This window comes from Ursus arctos, unplaced genomic scaffold (genome assembly GCF_023065955.2).
Source record: "Ursus arctos isolate Adak ecotype North America unplaced genomic scaffold, UrsArc2.0 scaffold_33, whole genome shotgun sequence".
Lineage (NCBI taxonomy): Eukaryota > Metazoa > Chordata > Mammalia > Carnivora > Ursidae > Ursus > Ursus arctos.
Genome location: NW_026623019.1, coordinates 741,555 through 758,672, shown reverse-complemented (window position 1 = coordinate 758,672; position 17,118 = coordinate 741,555). Strand labels below are relative to the sequence as shown.

At 56.8% G+C, this 17,118-nt stretch overlaps 1 protein-coding gene across 2 annotated transcripts in view; it reads right to left on the bottom strand.

Annotated features, from left to right (window-relative positions):
- Nucleotides 1-17,118, bottom strand: part of FGD3 (FYVE, RhoGEF and PH domain containing 3) — a 49,700-nt gene that overhangs the window by 17,867 nt on the left and 14,715 nt on the right. For both annotated transcript variants that reach the window (XM_057305657.1, XM_026519138.4), the window contains exons 2-6: nt 9,005-9,156; nt 7,427-7,959; nt 2,999-3,088; nt 2,209-2,345; nt 1,139-1,295 (exon numbers count right to left, since the gene is read on the bottom strand). In XM_057305657.1, the coding sequence (XP_057161640.1) occupies nt 1,139-1,295; nt 2,209-2,345; nt 2,999-3,088; nt 7,427-7,909 (867 nt within the window). In that variant the 5' untranslated portion in view covers nt 7,910-7,959; nt 9,005-9,156. The remainder of the gene's footprint in view (nt 1-1,138; nt 1,296-2,208; nt 2,346-2,998; nt 3,089-7,426; nt 7,960-9,004; nt 9,157-17,118) is intronic.

Genomic DNA, 17,118 nt, shown 5'->3' with positions numbered 1-17,118 from the left:
GGGTACACAGGATGTTGGGACAAACGGCTAACCATTCACAAAAAGAAAAATGAATTATTACCTCATACCACAATCCATCTGGAAACTATTCTGGAATAGCAATTCTAAGTTTTTCAAAGGAAGCCGTAACGTTAGAAGAAAACGTTATCTAGATACGGGATAGGAAATGCATAAGCATTACTTCGAAAATCTTTTAATGCATTATATTATTTAAAAACTGGTGAATGTGGGACACCTGGGTGGCCCAGTAGGTTAAGCCTCCGCCTTTCGCTCAGGTCATGGCCCCAGGCTTCGAGTCCCACATCAGGCTCCTTGCTCAGCGAGGAGCGTGCTTTTCCTTCTGCTGCCGCTCCCAGCTCATGTGTGCACATGTGTGTATGCATGTGCTCTCTCTCTGACAACAAATCTTGAAAAAAAAAAAAAAAGCCTTCACTTTAAAAAAAAATCTGGTGAATGTGGCTACCTAAAAACCAAAAATTCTGGGGCACCTGGGTGGCTCAGTCATTGAGCGTCTGCCTTTGGCTCAGGGCGTGATCCCACAGTCCTGGGATCGAGCCCCACATCAGGCTCCTCCGCTGGGAGCCTGCTTCTTCCTCTCCCACTCCCCCTGCTTGGGTTCCCTCTCTCACTGGTTGTCTAATAAATAAATAAAAATCTTTAAAAAAAAAAAACAAAAATTTTGGTTGGCAAACAACATCATAAATAAAATTATAAATTAAAAGATCAATGGAGAAAATAACTTGTAAGATATAAGACAGATCACAGAAGATGTATTTAATGTATAAAAGCTAGCAAATTCATAAGAAAAAAAAACTAAAGAGATGAGAAGGGACTGTTTGCTGGAAGAGAGAAAAAAAGAAGGAGGATGAGCAGGTCTCCAGAGGCCTGCCCAGCAGAGGGGGGGGCGGGCCTCAGAGGGAGGCAGGAGTCGCAGTTGCGTTGGGATCCAGAGTCCACCCAACAACAGTGAGGACACAGATCACACACCCTCTCAGAGGCACGTCCCCTCCGTGAAATGACAGGGATTTGTGTCCCGGAATGATTCAGCAGAGCTGGACACGTGCTACTGCTCCGGTGAATTTTCCCGTGCTCAGGCATGACCCCAGTGTGTGCCGTGCAGCCGGCCTGGCCGCCCTACCTGGATGCCCTGGACGATGTCTTTGAACACTGGCGAGCGCTGGGTCCAGGTGCTCACCAGCTCAACGGCCCGGTCAAAGTTCTTGACGTACTCTCCGTACATCTTGAGGAACGGGGCCAGCTTCTGCAGGATGTCCCCGAGTCGGGGGTTCATGTCCCTTTGTGGGGAAGAGAGATCATCAGAGAAACAGCTTGGGCCAGGGCAGAATCCATGGGGCAACGGCCCAACTCCAGCAGTGTGTGATGGTGGGCAAACCGGTCACCCTCTCTGACCCTTACTTTCCTCCCCTGTATCGTAAAGGGGGGAAACCACGTGTTACACGGAGGTAAACGAGAGGATCGCATGGGCCTTTCAACCATGCGGACACAGGACCTCTGCGTCAGGCCAGGGGTGCCAGTGGTGCTGCGACTGCTCAAATGACAGGCTGCTCATCAAAGAGAATCCCTGAGGCCCCATGTTACCCCTTAGAGGAGCCAACTTCAGCAACAACGGGACAAGCAGACGCTGGCAACGTCACAGGAAAGCAGCAGGTTAGTATTGATATTGGCGCCAACAGGGATTTGAAAATAAACTTCAAGAAGCATAAAATATACCAATGGTCTTTGACCTTTGAACCATGGCTCTAAGGGGAAGTGACCGTTTGACATCATCAAAAAGCAAGCAAGCGTGTGCACAGAGCCATGTGCAGTGGCATCACGGGAACGTGATCTAGCAGACGACCCCGTAAGGCGGGCTGCCTGTGAAGGTGGGCGGGCGAGCCTTCTTCCCAGGTTCCTTCCCGGCAGTCTGTGCACACGGAGTCTCTCTTGGGCCTCGCGGAGAAAACCCATTTTTAACAACTGTGGACAGAAGGTCAGTCAGGCCCTGGACTTTTATCCGATGGCCTTGGGGACACAGTGCAAGGAAGGAACCAGGGCCTGCGAGACTGGCCCCCACGTGCCTGCCTGTCTCTCAGGCACACAAATCCCGGACTGAGACACCACCGGCCGCGAGAATCCCACACAGCTGCCCTGACGGAGTCACGGGGACCCCGTCCACCCCCCTTGCCGGGAGCCAGGAGCCACACTCACCACTCCTGTGTGATCCGGGTCTGCAGCTCGGGGAGGAGGAAGTGCCCGTGGAAGCGATAGATGGAGGAGATGTTGGAGAAGATGCCCGTGGTGACCTCTGAAGGGATGCCTGCTTCCGTCAGCCGGGTGCAGAAAACCTGGGGGTGCACAGGCCCACAGAATGGGCGCTGAGGGGGCGGCTACAGCTGCCTTCGCTGGGGGGAGAGGGGAGGGAGGGGCTCCATGGCCTCCTGTTTCCTTAATGAACCTCCGCTTCATCAAACTGGCTCAGACCTATGGTTTTAAAGCAAGCTCAGTCATGGCTAAGGACTACGGCTGAGGCCTCTGCTGATGGGGACAGGCTGTCCTGCCTCCGCCCACCCCTCACGGGAACTGGAGGGTCCTGATTTCCTTTCTCCGCTCTGTGAGCTACAAACAGAAGCAGTACCTGGCAGAACTCTGGGTGTCCACCAGACATTTACTTCCTGTGCTCATAAACCCCAGGCTGCTACGGGGACAGGGAGAGTGTATTCACGCAGCAAGATTTCCAGAGGCCATTTACATGCTCAGATAATGCAACTGCCAGGAAGAACCGTCCCCCCACCCTCATGTGACGGGACAGGACCTTCACCCCAGAGCCCCAGGCTCAGACAGCAAAAAGGAGGAGTTGCTGGAGGAGACTCACAGTGGCCTGAGTCTTAGTGTGAAGGCACTCATACTCCAGCTGGAAGGCCTAGCCAGTGCTAAGAGACAGGGACCTTGCCTCTGAAACTGGCAGCGCACAAAGGTGGGACCCCACCCTGGGGGCTACCTGGTCCAGCAGGTGCAACCGCTGCACGTAGGTCTCCTCCGTGTGCAGGAGCTCCTGAGCGATGTGGAGTAGCTTCTGGGGCTCAGAGCACTGCAGAGAGAGGAACCACAGCTCCCTGGGGAGGCGGGGTCTGACACCAGGGGCCACCAAGGGGCCTGGGGGCCAGAAGAGGCCACTAGCACTGGGGCAGGGGCCTCAGTTCTCAGAGATGGACTTTTCAGGGAGGTTTCTGGGGAAGGCACAGCAGCTTCTGCCAACCCCCCCAAAAAGCTTTTGCAACCCAGAGACAACTCTGTCCTCCTTGACCACAGAGCAGCTACAGCAGCCACATCAAAATATTTTGTGGCCTGTCAGCAAGACGGCAGACTAGAAAGCTACAGGCCCTCCTTTCCCCAGAGACATGGCACCAACAACATATGGACCAGAATCCCTTTGTGAGAACTCCAGAGAAGAGCTGAGAAGCTACCGCCCCCGCGTCACGGTAAAACCAAGAAGAGATTCCAGCAAATGGGGAAACCCAGCAGCATCTGGCACGGCCCTTTTGTGTCCCTCCCCAGGCAGCATAATGGGGCCCATGTGGAATGTAGTCCCTATGCTGGAGGTCCCCACTCAGGATGGAAATGAGGTGGTGAGCCATGCATCCAGAGCTCTGGCTTGTCTGGGGGCCGCCCAAGGGACTGCTGGCTTCTGTCTGCCCAACTGGGAGCCCCACCAGGACCCGCACCAGAGTTTGAAAGCCCTGGAAACCGAGGCCAGCCGTGCGCGAGAGCTGACGCTCTGCAGGTGTGATTTAGAACAGAAGGCTCTGACTTTAAGGTGTTTTATGTGATTTCAATGGCAACCACAAAGAAAATATCTATAGAATATCCATAAAAGGAAACGAGAAGGGAATCAAAACATACTACTACAAAAATTCAATGAAAAATAAGTCAGGCTCTAAGAAAGGGACAAAAAAGCCACAGACATGTGAAAAACAACTATCAAAATGGCAACCATCCCTCCCTGTCAGTAATTACTTTAAATGTAAATGGATTAAACTCCCTAATTGAAAGACATGGATTGGCTGAATGGATTTTAAAAACAGCATCCAACTACATTCTGTCCACAAGACACTCACTTTAGATGTAAGGACACGCAAAGGCTGGAAGTGGAAGATTAGGAAAGATCTGCCGTGCAAATGGAGACCAAAACAGAGCAGGAGCCAGTGCTCTGATACCAGACAAAACAGACTTCAAAGAAGAGACTGTTCCCAGACACGAAGATGAACATCGTATGATGATAAAAGGACCAACGCTGCAAGTAGATAGAACAATTAAAAATATTTATGCACCAGGGGCACCTGGCAGGCTCCGTCAGAAGAGTGTGGGACTCTTGATCTCGGGGTTGTGAGTTTGAGCCCCATGTTGAGTGTAGAGAGGACTTTAATAAAAAACTTAAAAAAATTTAAACAAATATTTATGCACCAAACCTCATAAGGCCTAAACATATGAAGCAAACTTTGATAGAATTGAAGGGGGAAACAGCAACACAATAATAGTAGGAGACTTCAGCACTGCGTTTTCAACATTGGACAGGACACGTGGACAGAATATCAGTAAGGAAACAGAGGGTGTGAACAGACACACAGACACCGATTCCTCCACCCAACAACGGAAGAAGGCACGTTCTTCTTAAGTGCACATGGAACATTCTCCAGGACGGTCTACATATCAGGCCCCAAAACAAGCATTAACAAACTTAAGACTGGGATGCCTGGGTGGCTCAGTTGGTTAAGTGTCTGCCTTCAGCTCAAGTCGTGATCTCAGGGTCCTGGGATCGAGTCCCACATCGGGCTCCTTGCTGAGTGGGGAGCCTGCTTCTCCCTCTCCCTCTGTCTGCAGCTCCCCCACTTGTGCGCATGCACGCGCTCTCTCTGACAAATAAATAAAATCTTAAAAAAAAAAGATTAAAAAAGACCAAAAAAGATTGAAATCATATAAAGTATCTTTTCCAATCACAATAGAACGAGACTAGAAATTAACAACACAAGAAAAACTGGGAAACCCACAGATAAGCAGAAATTAAACAACACGGTCTTCAAGAAGCGTCAAAGTCACAAAGGAAATTAGAAAACAGCTTGAAACAAATGAAAATGAAAACACAAACACCAAAATTTATGGTATGCAGCAAAGGCCGCTCAGAGGGACATTTGTATCCGTAAAAGTGTGTGTGAAAAAGGAAGAAAGATCTCAAATCGATGACGTAACTTCACACTTCAAGAGATTAGAAAAAGAACACACTAAACCCCAACCAGTCAGAAGGAAGGAAATAACAGAGATCAGAACAGAGATAAATGAAACAGAGACTAGAAAAACAATGGAAAAAATCAACAAAACTGAGTTGTCCTTTGGAAAGATCAACAAAATTCACAAACCCTTAACTAAATTAAGAAATAGAGAAGACTCAAATAATACTAGAAATAAAAAAGGACACATTACAACTGACATCACAGAAATGAAAAGGATCATGAGAGACTGATGTGAACAATTACGCTCCAACAAACCAGACAGCCCAATTGAATGGATAAATTCCTAGAAACATACCCAGACTGAAGACATGAAGAAATAGGAAATCTGAACAACCATCAGTGAGAAAGTGGATTGAATATGCAATAAAAATCTTCCCAAAAAAGAAAAGCCCAGGACCATATGGCTTCACTGGAAATTCAATACCGATCTTTCTCAAATGCTTCCAAAACATTGAAGAGGAGATAACACGTCTGATCCCCATGAGCCCAGCGCCTCCCTGACACCACAGCAGGCAGGGACCTTACAAGACACTGCAGATGCACGGCCCTGGTGCACTGTGATGCAGAAGTCCTGAACAGGACACTAGCAAACCTGACCCAACAGTGCAGATGAGGACCGGACACCACGACCAAGGGAGGTTTATTCTGGGGCTCAACCCATGATGAAGCCCTCGTGATGACCTGAATGGATGCAGAAGGAGCATCTGACAAGATTCACTGTCCCTCTGTGAAAAAAACAGCAGTACATGGAACTTCCTCTTCATTACGAAGGCTGACTTTCGCAGGAGCAGCCCTCCCGCTACCTGGGTGGGGGTCGGGAGGCACAGGATGCCAGGTCCCAGTGCACGCCTCACCCCGAGGACGGGCCAGGGCCTGACGGAGCAGACAGACACACAAGTGTCGGCATCTCCGTATTACAGACATGAAGGCTTGGGCCTTCCCCCAGAGCCTGTGTGGGCAGGAGGGGAGCAGGCCTGGGGTGTGCACTTGCCCCCACCACCTGGGAGACAGGCAGCCAGCTAAGCTCCCCCTGGAGCACGCCTTGAGAGCCACGTGTGGCGTGGCCCATAGAAACCACGTCGCTCAGTTTCTATGTTGTAGGATGTCTGCACATCTTGGGTCCTTGTTGACCCACATGCTGTGCTTTTCATGTAAACCAGCCCCCCTAGAGCCACCCCAGCACCTCCCTGGTCACTCAGGCCCCGGGTAGCTCACACTGGGACAGCCTCTGTGCAGCGCAAGTCACTCAAGCCAGCTAATCCTAAACGTGCTCGCCCTGCTTCTCCTGCTCCTTCCCACGGAAACCACGACAGGCTCTCAAGCACAGTTCCCACCCCTTCTGCCTCCTGACCCACTCTGGTCCTTCCCGCGTGGCCCCAGGTGCCCCCCCTCTTGGGAACTCTAAGTTACAAACTATTTTTTCAATGGCTGTGGTCTCCCGATCTGTTGGTATTACCATACCTGAACAATAACAAAACCTAGGTCAAAACACGGCTCCCGCCCGCCCGCACCCCCAGATTGGCTCACACACTGCAAGCATGAGGCTGCCCTTTGTCCACCAGGCCGTCTTCTGTCACCGGGCACGTTAGCCAGTACTGTCTCCACCAGGCCAGTAGACCTGGTGTCTCCTGAGCTGCTCTCAGGACCCGGTCACTTACGCCATTCTCCCTGTGCATAGGCAATCTCTGAGGCAGGGGCCCTCTGCTTCACTTCCTCGTCCCCACACGTCCCAGTGCAGAGCCCAAGATGCTGACAAGACGCACACGGGCTCTCTCACAGCAGGCCCGCCATGCAGCGGGTATACCTGCTTCTTGGCGTGTCTGCTTGGGGCTCGGCTCCCATGCCCAGGCTTCCTTCCCACCCCCGCCATGCCCCATGGTGACCCTGAGGTTCCCCATTCATAACACAGGGGCTCTGCAACGTGCGCAGCCAGCCCTGGCGAAGGGTGTGGTAGTGACTCTGAGAGCGTGGCCACCAGGGGGTGGGGTCCTGTGCCCCCTTGCAAAACCTAGGCTTGGGAGTGAGGTTGTCACCTTAGATGCCAGGGTCCCTGCCCTCCCTGCTGACCCATCGCTGGGCCTCTCTGACCTCACGACCCCTCAGAAGAGCCCCGGCCATACCAGGATGCGAGGGTGGCCTACCTTGACCGGGTCCGCAGGGGCCCCTGGGGGGCTGTTCTCGGGGTCAGGCTCCTCACCGCTACCTTCGCCCACGTCGCTATCAGCCACCTCCTGCAGGGCCTTGCCATCTGGGGCTGGGTCCAGGTGCAGCCCCGGGACTGCGGGGCCCTGGCCAGCCTCGCCGCCCTCCTCGCAGGGGAACTGCTCACTAGCCACGCTGCAAGATGGGCTGTCGATCCCGCTGTCCCGGTTAGGAAGCTTAGCGCCACCATTCAGCTCCCCCGAGGGGCCTGTGTCTGGGGGGCCGTCCCCGGCAGCAGCTGGGCTGCCAGGGCTCCCGGGGTCGGGGTCCTTGCTGTGGGGTCTAGGCCCGAGTGGCAGTGCTTGGAGCTTCCCTGGGTCTGCCCTCGGGAGTTCCAGGGAGGAGCAGCCAGGCCCAGAGTTCGGCTCCCCCAAAGCAGCAACAGGGGCCTGGGCTGTTGAGGGTCCCCCTCCTGACTCCATCCTCAAAGTGGAGCTCCCTGAGCTCCGTGGGGAGATGGCCGGGGGGCTTCCTGTGGGGGGAAATGAGCAGGGTCAATGCCAGCCAGGCATTGACCAGGCCCTGCACACGGCCTGGAGTGCAGCCCCCAGGCGTGTCCCCCCAGAGAAGGGTGGAGGTGGGAGGGGACCCTGTGTGGAATGAACAGCCCACACAGCTCCAGCAGGGTCCTGTCCAGACAGGCTTTTGGGGAATGACAAATGGAGAGCATTTTATTTTAAAAATGAATTTTTTTTTTAAAGATTTTATTTATTTATTCGACAGAGATAGAGACAGCCAGCGAGAGAGGGAACACAAGCAGGGGGAGTGGGAGAGGAAGAAGCAGGCTCCCAGCAGAAGAGCCCGATGTGGGGCTCGATCCCAGAACACCAGGATCACGCCCTGAGCCGAAGGCAGACGCTTAACCGCTGTGCCACCCAGGCGCCCCTTAAAAATGAATTTCTTCTGGGGCGCCTGGGTGGCACAGCGGTTAAGCGTCTGCCTTCGGCTCAGGGCGTGGTCCTGGCGTTATGGGATCGAGCCCCACATCAGGCTCCGCCGCTATGAGCCTGCTTCTTCCTCTCCCACTCCCCCTGCTTGTGTTCCCTCTCTCGCTGGCTGCCTCTATCTCTGTTGAATAAATAAATAAAATCTTTTAAAAAAAATTTCTTCTATGTTACAAAAAAAAAGAAGGAAAAGAGACAGACACAGGGAAGGAACGAGGGAGGTAAAAAGGAGGGAAGAAATCCCGCAGTGTGAACCCACCTGCCTCACAACACATTTAAACTACATGCACAAAAATAACTGTCGTGAGAGCGGTGGGTCAGGTCATCGGGGTGCCCTTGGCATCACTGAGACCCGCACCGTCCAGAGACCCTGGGCCAGGGAGGCCAGGCTTTGCTCCAAATTCCACCCCCACACACAAAGCGCCCTGAAGCCACTTGCTGCTTTCACCGCCCATCTCTCCTGGACGCCCTCACAGAGGAGAGGTGAGTGAGGAATCAGTGTGGGAGGGTCGAGGGGGGGACACAGCCAGGGGAGATCGACATTCCCCGGAATCTTCCTTTGACCCCACTCACCTGACGCCCAGGTCTCCAGGGAGGGCTCTGCACCCGGCTCCCTGCTGGCTGTGTTCAGGGTCTGCGTTGGCTGCCTCAGGCTATGAGCGTGAGTGGGGCTGGGAGGTTAGCTGAAAATCTCCTTCCTGTCCAACGGGTTTGAAACGGGGGTCCTGAAACAACATGCCAGGAGCATGAAAGCTGCCTTCTCCACCGGCACCTGCAGTGGCCAGGTGTCAGTCCAGCTCCAAAGGCCAAGGGTGGAAGGGCAGCTCCGTGGCCCCGCCCAGCGCCGGCAGCACTGGACAGGTCACAGGCCGCAGGCAGACGGAGCACATGGCTTCCTGCCTGAGCACAGGGGCAGCTCTGAGGGCCCAGCCAGAAACTCCAGGCCAGAACTGACCGTCCCCGCCCATGGTGCCCATGCTGGGGAAGTAGGGTCCCACCCGGTGTGCAGAGGGCCAGGGGGCACCTCCCAGCCACACCCGAGCACCCCTCTGACACCTGCAAACACAGGCACCCAGGGCTCACACCCACAATCAGCCTAGCGGCCCGCAGCTTCTGCACATGCTCCCCTCCTCCCTCGCAAGCTAGGCTGCAGCACCATCAGTAGAGATGGAGCTTCCTCTCACTCTCACACAGAACCGTGAAGGTGTCCAGAGCCTGCCCCCGGCGCCTTGCAGGCAGGAAGACTTCTGGGCAGTGTGTGTAGGAAGTGCGGCCACCACGCTGGTTCGGCTGAGCCATGAGGCCCCGGCTCTGCCTGCGACACCTGCGGCGCTGCTGGCTTCCCACGTGGCCAAACTGCTCCGGGTGGACCTTTCTCTAAGCGACACCAAAGCCAGAGCAGCGTGCACACGCACCGTTGGCCCTGCCACGTTCTGGACGAGCTTCATGGGGAGAAATACGAAGGTTTCCAAACAGAAAATACATGCTTTACTGCATTCCTCTCATAGCACAGGAGATAAACTCAAGTTCCCAGCACACAGACATGACACAGCCCTGCAAACGCGCCGGTGGAATGCGGGCCGCGCTCAGCCCCCGTGTGTCCAGTGTGGCCGTCTGGTGCCAGACGGAGCCTCTGCATCCCCACCTCAGGGTGTCCTGCTCCTGGTCACCCTCCACCAGGGAGCGAAAGCACGCACCCCCAACAGGTGGAAACCGGCACAGTGCGCCCTCTGTCACCGAGCTCCCTACGGAGAGGGGGAGGTGCCAGGTGGACCCAAGCCTCTGTCACGGCGCTTCCCAGGCATGGGCCTGAAGGACAGTGCAGGAGACCGAGGAGGTGGAGGTCACGGGGCAGAGCACTGGAAAGACAGCCCCATCAGGGGGCAGAGGCCTGCAGGACCCCCAAGGATGGTCAGCACACACGGCGGGGGGGGTGCCCTGAGACTGAGGAGGAACGGCCGGAGGGAACAGCAGTGGTGTAGGCACAGGCTGGCCAATGCTGGTCCGCACCGGCGGCGGGGGGCAATTCGCCCCACGGGGAGCTCTGCTCCGGTCCCAGGACGCCCACCTGTTGTTTACTGGCCGCGTCACTGCTTCCCCGACCAGCGCTTGAGAGCAGTGACGAGCGCTCGAGCTGGGGCAGCCGTGCACACGGTCAGCAGAGACGTGGACGCACACCTCCAGCTTCCAGAGGTGAAAACCCCCGAGTGTGAGCTCAAGGCCTGCGGGAGAGGAACTTGCAGACGCCGTAGAAGATGAGCGGGTCCGGGGAGACAGCAGCAGAAACCCTCCACACTGAGGCACACAGAGAGAGCGACGCAAGCAAACGCCCGCAGCACAACACATGTGTACCTGGAGTCCCAAAAGGGGGGCGGGCAGGAGGTGTTTGCAGAAGTAATGACCACAGTTTTCCTGATTTAACGGAAGCTATAAATCCACAGATCCAAGAATCTCAACCAACACCAAGCACAAGAAATGTCTGTAAACACTTTTCCACACAGAAAACTCCAGGCTTACAAGGCTTCGGGGTGAATTCTAGCAAACACCGAGGAAGAAATGATACCAGCTCTACACAAACCTCTCCGGAGTGCTGAGCGAGGGCTCTAGAGAGAACTGTGCACAGTGCAAGCCGACGGACGGAAGACAAGGTACACACCTGCTTTCCGTCTACACGAGTTCCAGAGACACACACTAACCTGTGGTCCGAGACGATGGACGGACCCACCGTCATGACCGGGGAGACTGTTTCACGGGGACGCGTACAGTCCACTGTGTCCGTATACCTCACAGACGGCGATGCCTCTGACTTGAGCCAACCTGGCAAGTCAACGTTCCCCAAGTGCCATTTTTTTAAAGATTTTATTTATTTGTTTGAGAGAAAGAGTGTGAGAGAGTGAGCGCACAAGCAGGGGGAGGGGCAGAGGGAGAAGCAGGCTCCCCACTGAGCAGGGAGCCCGATGTGGGGCTCAATCCCAGGACCCTGGGATCATGACCTGAAAGGCAGACGCTTCACCAACTGAGCCACCCAGGTGCCCCCCAAGTGCCATTTTTACAGAAGGGACAGGGGTCAGGCAGAGCACAGGTGGCAGGCCTGCAGCCTGGGGAGGCTCCAGCAGCCCTGGTGCCCATCTGGTCATTCCCATCCGGAGGAGTGGGGTGCACCCTTCCCCTAGAGACCCGTGAGCCATGACCACCTCTTCTTCCAAGGGCAGCACACGGGAAAGCCCGAAGCTCAACATAAAGACGTCCCACAGGGAGCAGAGTGTGGGGTACAACAGCAGAGACCACCGCCCCCCAGTCTGATTCGGGAAGCCGTGGGATGTAGCCTATAGCCTTGTTCACCTCAGGACTGGTCTCCCCACTGCCTTTCCAAGGTCAAGGTCAGCATCAGGGAAGGCCAGCCCAGTTCCCACCTGCGCTCCACACCATGCAGGGGAGCAGGGGGCTCTGGGGAGGGAGCACACACATGCACACGTGCCCACACTTACGTCTGCACCTCCACAACACGCACACCCCCCCACGTGCCAGGAGCCTTGCTCAGCACCTCTGTGTACTTGCTCACTCAGACACCAAGGTGGGTGATGTTCTATTTCAGACAAGGAAGCCAAGGCTGGCCGATCCTGGCCACGCTGGCCTGGAGAAAACCAGCCCCTGGGAGCTGGGCCCCACCAGACATGCTGACCTGGACTCCGGGCTCATTCTGACACATCCAGGGCGAGGGTGGGAGTGGAGGTGAACATGGGAGCCTCGGAGCTGTCATCAGCCATCTCTACCTGGTCCTGGCTCTCACCTTAGAAGCCCTCAGTCCTCCAGCTCAGTGAGGCTAGCCCCTGCCAACCGCAGGGGAGCTGCAGCCATGGCAAGACTCAGCCAGAGCTCAGGGCCCCTGACACCCGAGGCTGCCACCACCCAGCATCAAAGCCCCAACACTGACCCTGGGGGAGGTTCGGGCGCTGGAGAACGACGGAGAAATGAAGTGCTCAGGGCGCTGTGGACCATTTAAGTGGCTCTGGAGTCCTCACACTGTCCGGAGGCTGCCCGAGACAGGCAGGGACCGTCCTGTAGATGGACCACAAGGCCGAACACTGCCCAGCCCCATGTGCTGCCAGATGTCCCTCCTCAGGAGCAACATGGGAACCCCTGCTAGAACCCCCGCCATCCCTGTCTCTTGCTGCCTGGCACCTGGCACCCTGTCTGATCCCTACTGACAGCAGCTGCTTCTGGTTGGCCTCTGAAACTGTCCCACCCTGACCGGCACAAGCCCCAGGATTGTGCAAGATGACAATGCTCCGTGGGGTTGCTCTCTGCCCCACCAAGCTCAGGTGGTAGTTCACATGCAGGTCATCTAAACAAGCACAAAAATACCCAGGGCGGTGCCACTGCACACAGATCCAGGCCGGAGACGAGGCTGCAGAACCCACAAGGCTGTGTCCGCAGCGAGAAAGGACCATGATCGGAGCTGCTTTGCTCCAGCGTCAGGCTCTGGAAGCACAGCCCTTGCCCGAGGGCTTCAACCTGGGGTCTCCATCCTGTCTGAGCATACGGAGATGGGCATGGACGACGGGCTGCCACGTGCTCTGGGATGTGGCTGGGGTCAGCGGGACCAGGGGACGGGGGCTGCAGGGCAAGCTGAGCACAGAGCAAAGGAGGAGGATCAACATGGCGCCCTCCCTGCGTGCTGGGATGCCCTCATCAGCTCATACCATCGCTTAAACTTCCTGTGCTTTCAAAAGCTGATTGAGCGATTGATCCTTTTTAGAAAACTTAGAAGTCATGGAATAAATAAATAAAATAAATAAATAAAAGCTCCCTGTCACTGTGGCAGTGAGATGCCCGTGTGGGCAGCGGCCTGTGAGCTGGATGGGCCTGGCAGGGGCTCCTAGGGGGGCTGCAGCTTTTCTGAGAGATGCTGCTCTGGTTTCAATCCCAAATTCCAACACCCGGTCCTCAAGAATGCTTTCCTCCCAGAAGAACTGGAAGCAGAGAACTGCCTTCCCACGACCACAGCAGCTTTCTTCACAGCAGCGGACGGGGCGGCAACCCCAGTGGCCGAGGCGGGCGAACACAGACGCAGCACGCGGGCGTACTGGTGATGGAACATTCCTCAGCTCTCAAGAGGCAGGACACCCTGACACCTGCCACAGCACGGACGGGCCTCGAGGACAGATGCCGAGTGCCCGTCACAGAAGGACCAACACCGCGGGAGGTCCTCGGAGTCGTCACATCACAGAGACAGAGTGGATGGTGGGCGCGGGGGGCTGGGGCGGGGGGAGTCGAGCTTAATGAGGACGCGGTCTCCGTTTGTGAGGATGGAACATTCTGGAGACGGACAGGGAGGATGGCTGCACGACCACGCCAACACACTTAACGCTGCTGAACTGGACACTTAAAAGTGGTGGAACGACAGACTTTATGTTGAGTGTCCTTTACCACAAAAAATAGCTTTAAAAAAGTATGTGTTTTAGAAAATTCTCGTCAGGGGCACCTGGGTGGTTCAGTCGTTAAGCATTTGCCTTGGGCTCAGGGCTTGATCCCAGGGTCCTGGGATGGAGCCCCGCATCCGGCTCCCTGCTCTGCTTGGAGCCTGCTTCTCCCTCTCCCACTCCCCCTGCTGTGTTCTCTCTCTCGCTGGCGGTCTCTCTGTCAAATAAATAAATAAAATCTTAAAAAAAAAAAAAATTCTGGTCAGAAGTTGTGTGCCTGAGGACCAGCACAACAGTGATTCAAACGCGCCTACTACATACCGCCGGCCTGGACCCCGGCGGTTCCTCCACACACCCCCGCAAAGCCCGCGGCGCCCCCGGAGACGCACGGCTGTGGCGAGGGCCTGGCCCAGGGCCAGCGCTGCCGGAAAACCTCTTGACCTGCTGCTGCTTACACGCGGCCCCCCTGCCCTGCTGCCCTGCCCCTCCAGGGACCTGGCGGGGGGGGGGGGGGGCGACACAGATCGGGGACTGAGGACCCCCACACAGATGAGGGAGGGGGCAGACAGACCCCCCAAGGCCACAGGCTGCGGCCCGCGCTCCATGTGGCTCCCAGCGCGTGAACGGGGCGTCGTGGGTCCCCCGTGTGGATCCGGGGAGGTGGTCACACATCGTGCAGCGGCCTGAGGCTTTGCGCCACGGTGACGGGCTGCTACCGCTTACCGGCCGAGCCACCGGGGACAAGCTGCACGTGCGGGGCCTCAGTTGTCTCCTCTGTAAAACAGGCGTAACTGCCCCGCAAAGGTTCCCAAAGCCTGAGGCGGCGCACAGCACTGTACCCCAATCGGCCACACCTCTGTGTTTGGCAGCGCGGCAGACGTACACGGCCGGGACAGCTGGCCGGGCTGCTGGCCTTTGGCCACTGACGCGCTCTAAAGCTCCCAGGTCCCAGGCTCCATCCTGCAGGACTTGCTGAGGGCACGCCAGGGCACAGTACTGATGATGTGTGCCCGATGCCGTCTTAACAGACGTTTCCAGACAGCAAGGCCGGAAATGCACTGGCTCCAACGCAAGGAGCCGTGCCGAAAAAGCTGACTCAGGCGCAGGGCGCCGCACGGCGCACGGGACACACGGCACGCAGGACGCACGCACACGGGGGCAGCACGGCGCACGGGACACACGGCACGCAGGACGCACGGCACGCAGGACGCACGCACACAGGGGCTGCACGGCGCACAGGTTCACGGCATGCAAGACGCACGCACACGGGGGCAGCACGGCGCACGGGACACACGGCACGCAGGACGCATGGCACGCAGGACGCACACACACAGGGGCCGCACGGCACACAGGTTCACGGCACACAGGACGCACGCGCATGGCGGGGGGGGGGGAGAGGTGCACGGCATGCAGGCCGCACACGCACGGGACCGCACAGTACGCAGATGAACGATACGCGGGTTCATAGCACGCAGGACGCACACACACGGGCAGTACGGCACGCAGGTGCACGGTACGCGGGTGCACAGGACAGAGGATGCACGCGCACGGACCGGGTGGGCTGCAAAACCGATCCCCTGAGCTGCTTCCACTTAATCTTTTCACTTACATGTTTACTTAATGTTCCTCTTTTTCTCCCTAGTTTTATCTTCTGTTAACACCCTCATTCTCATGTGCTTTGTTTGTATTTCCTATTCTGTTTTCATTTCGCTGTCGTCCGGGACACTGCATCAGTGTCCACTGTGGCAGAGCACAGACCGGTCCCCGCGTGGTGACCAGCTGCGCAGCAGAGCAGGCTGCATCTGGGCGCGCCTGCCAAGCTCTGGAGCCCTGCTGGGTGAACTAGTGTCGCGCCCGTGTGCACGGGAGCAGGGGTCCTAGGCCGACCGCCGGTGCCGCGGGCTCCCCACGCAACTGCACTTTGCTTATGTCTGAGATGTTCACCAGACGACGTAGTGAAAGGAATAAACAAGAACTTTCCTAAAGCTTCCAAATGCATGGAGATCCTGCAGCCTGTGTGCCTGCAGCCTGGCCCGCACACCCCAGTGGTCAATGCCGCTGCGGATGGGGGGAGCTCCTCACAGACAGCCTCCATCACTCTCACTGCCACCCGGGGGGAGGCCTCCCCACGAGGACAGGTCGCATCTGACTGCACAGTGATCTGCCAGGCTGTTGTGGGAAAGGGAGACAGGCAGAATCACCCTCCGAAAGCCACACACTTGCGGGGGCCAGAGCGTCACGTCCTGGGCGCACACGGGCTTCATGGGAGCCCATCGGAGCCCCCAGAGCCGATTGGAACGGTCAATCACCGCCCACCTCACTGGATGCCTACGTGGTGACCAATCATCATCATCATACGTGGGACCCCAGACAGAGGGAACATGTCCCAGGTGGAGGGAACTAAGTCCCAGACGGAACAGCATCCCAAGGGGAGGGAACAGAGTCCTAGATGATAGAGGGAGCAGGGCAAAGGGGAATCAGCCCAGCCCTCTGGAGAAATGTACCCGGAGACAGGAGGTAGCGTGTCGGGGCTGGAGCCAGGATGGGTCTCCCAGCTGTGGGCATCCAGGGCACCGTGCAGGTGAGTGATGCTCCATTCAGGGCTGGTTTCACACCTGTCCTACAGTCTGGCTTCCACACTCACCTGCTTTACTAGGTGCCTCACTCTCCTCCTCTGTCATCGGTGTCATGAGAGCCCACCTCAGACAGGTACGGAGGGTGTGAGGATGCCGTGCTCCCAGCCTCCCAGCAGCTGCACCACTGTCACTATTCTGAGTGCAAGGACATCCCCATCCCTGGGCTCTCCAGGGGCTCAGGGCAACAAAGCCTCACATGTCTTCGTGGCCTCCGTTAGCCCCCCATCTGAGCTCTAGCCTTCACAGACCAATCAAGGGTCAGGACTCTGCGTGTCAGAGCACACAGTCCTATCCGGTTTTGGGAGCCCCGGAACTTTCGGAGGTGCTGGCCTTTGTGGGGAGACAGACGTCAAACCCAAGGAGCGGAACCAGGGCCTCTGGCCCCCTGCAAACACGCAGCTGGAGTCAAACCACTTCCTCCCTGCGTACCCGGCCCCGCCCGGCCCCAGCGAACTGTCAGGCTCCGAAGGTTTGAGTGGGGCCCAGCTGGGCAGCTTGCAGGCCAAGGCCCAGGGCTCCCTGTTTCCTCTCCAAGTACTCGGCCAGTTGCCTGCAAGCCCCAAGGGTCCCAGGAGCCAGGTGCTCTGGGTACAGCTGTGCCCCTGAACACACCCCTGCTCTGCACAAA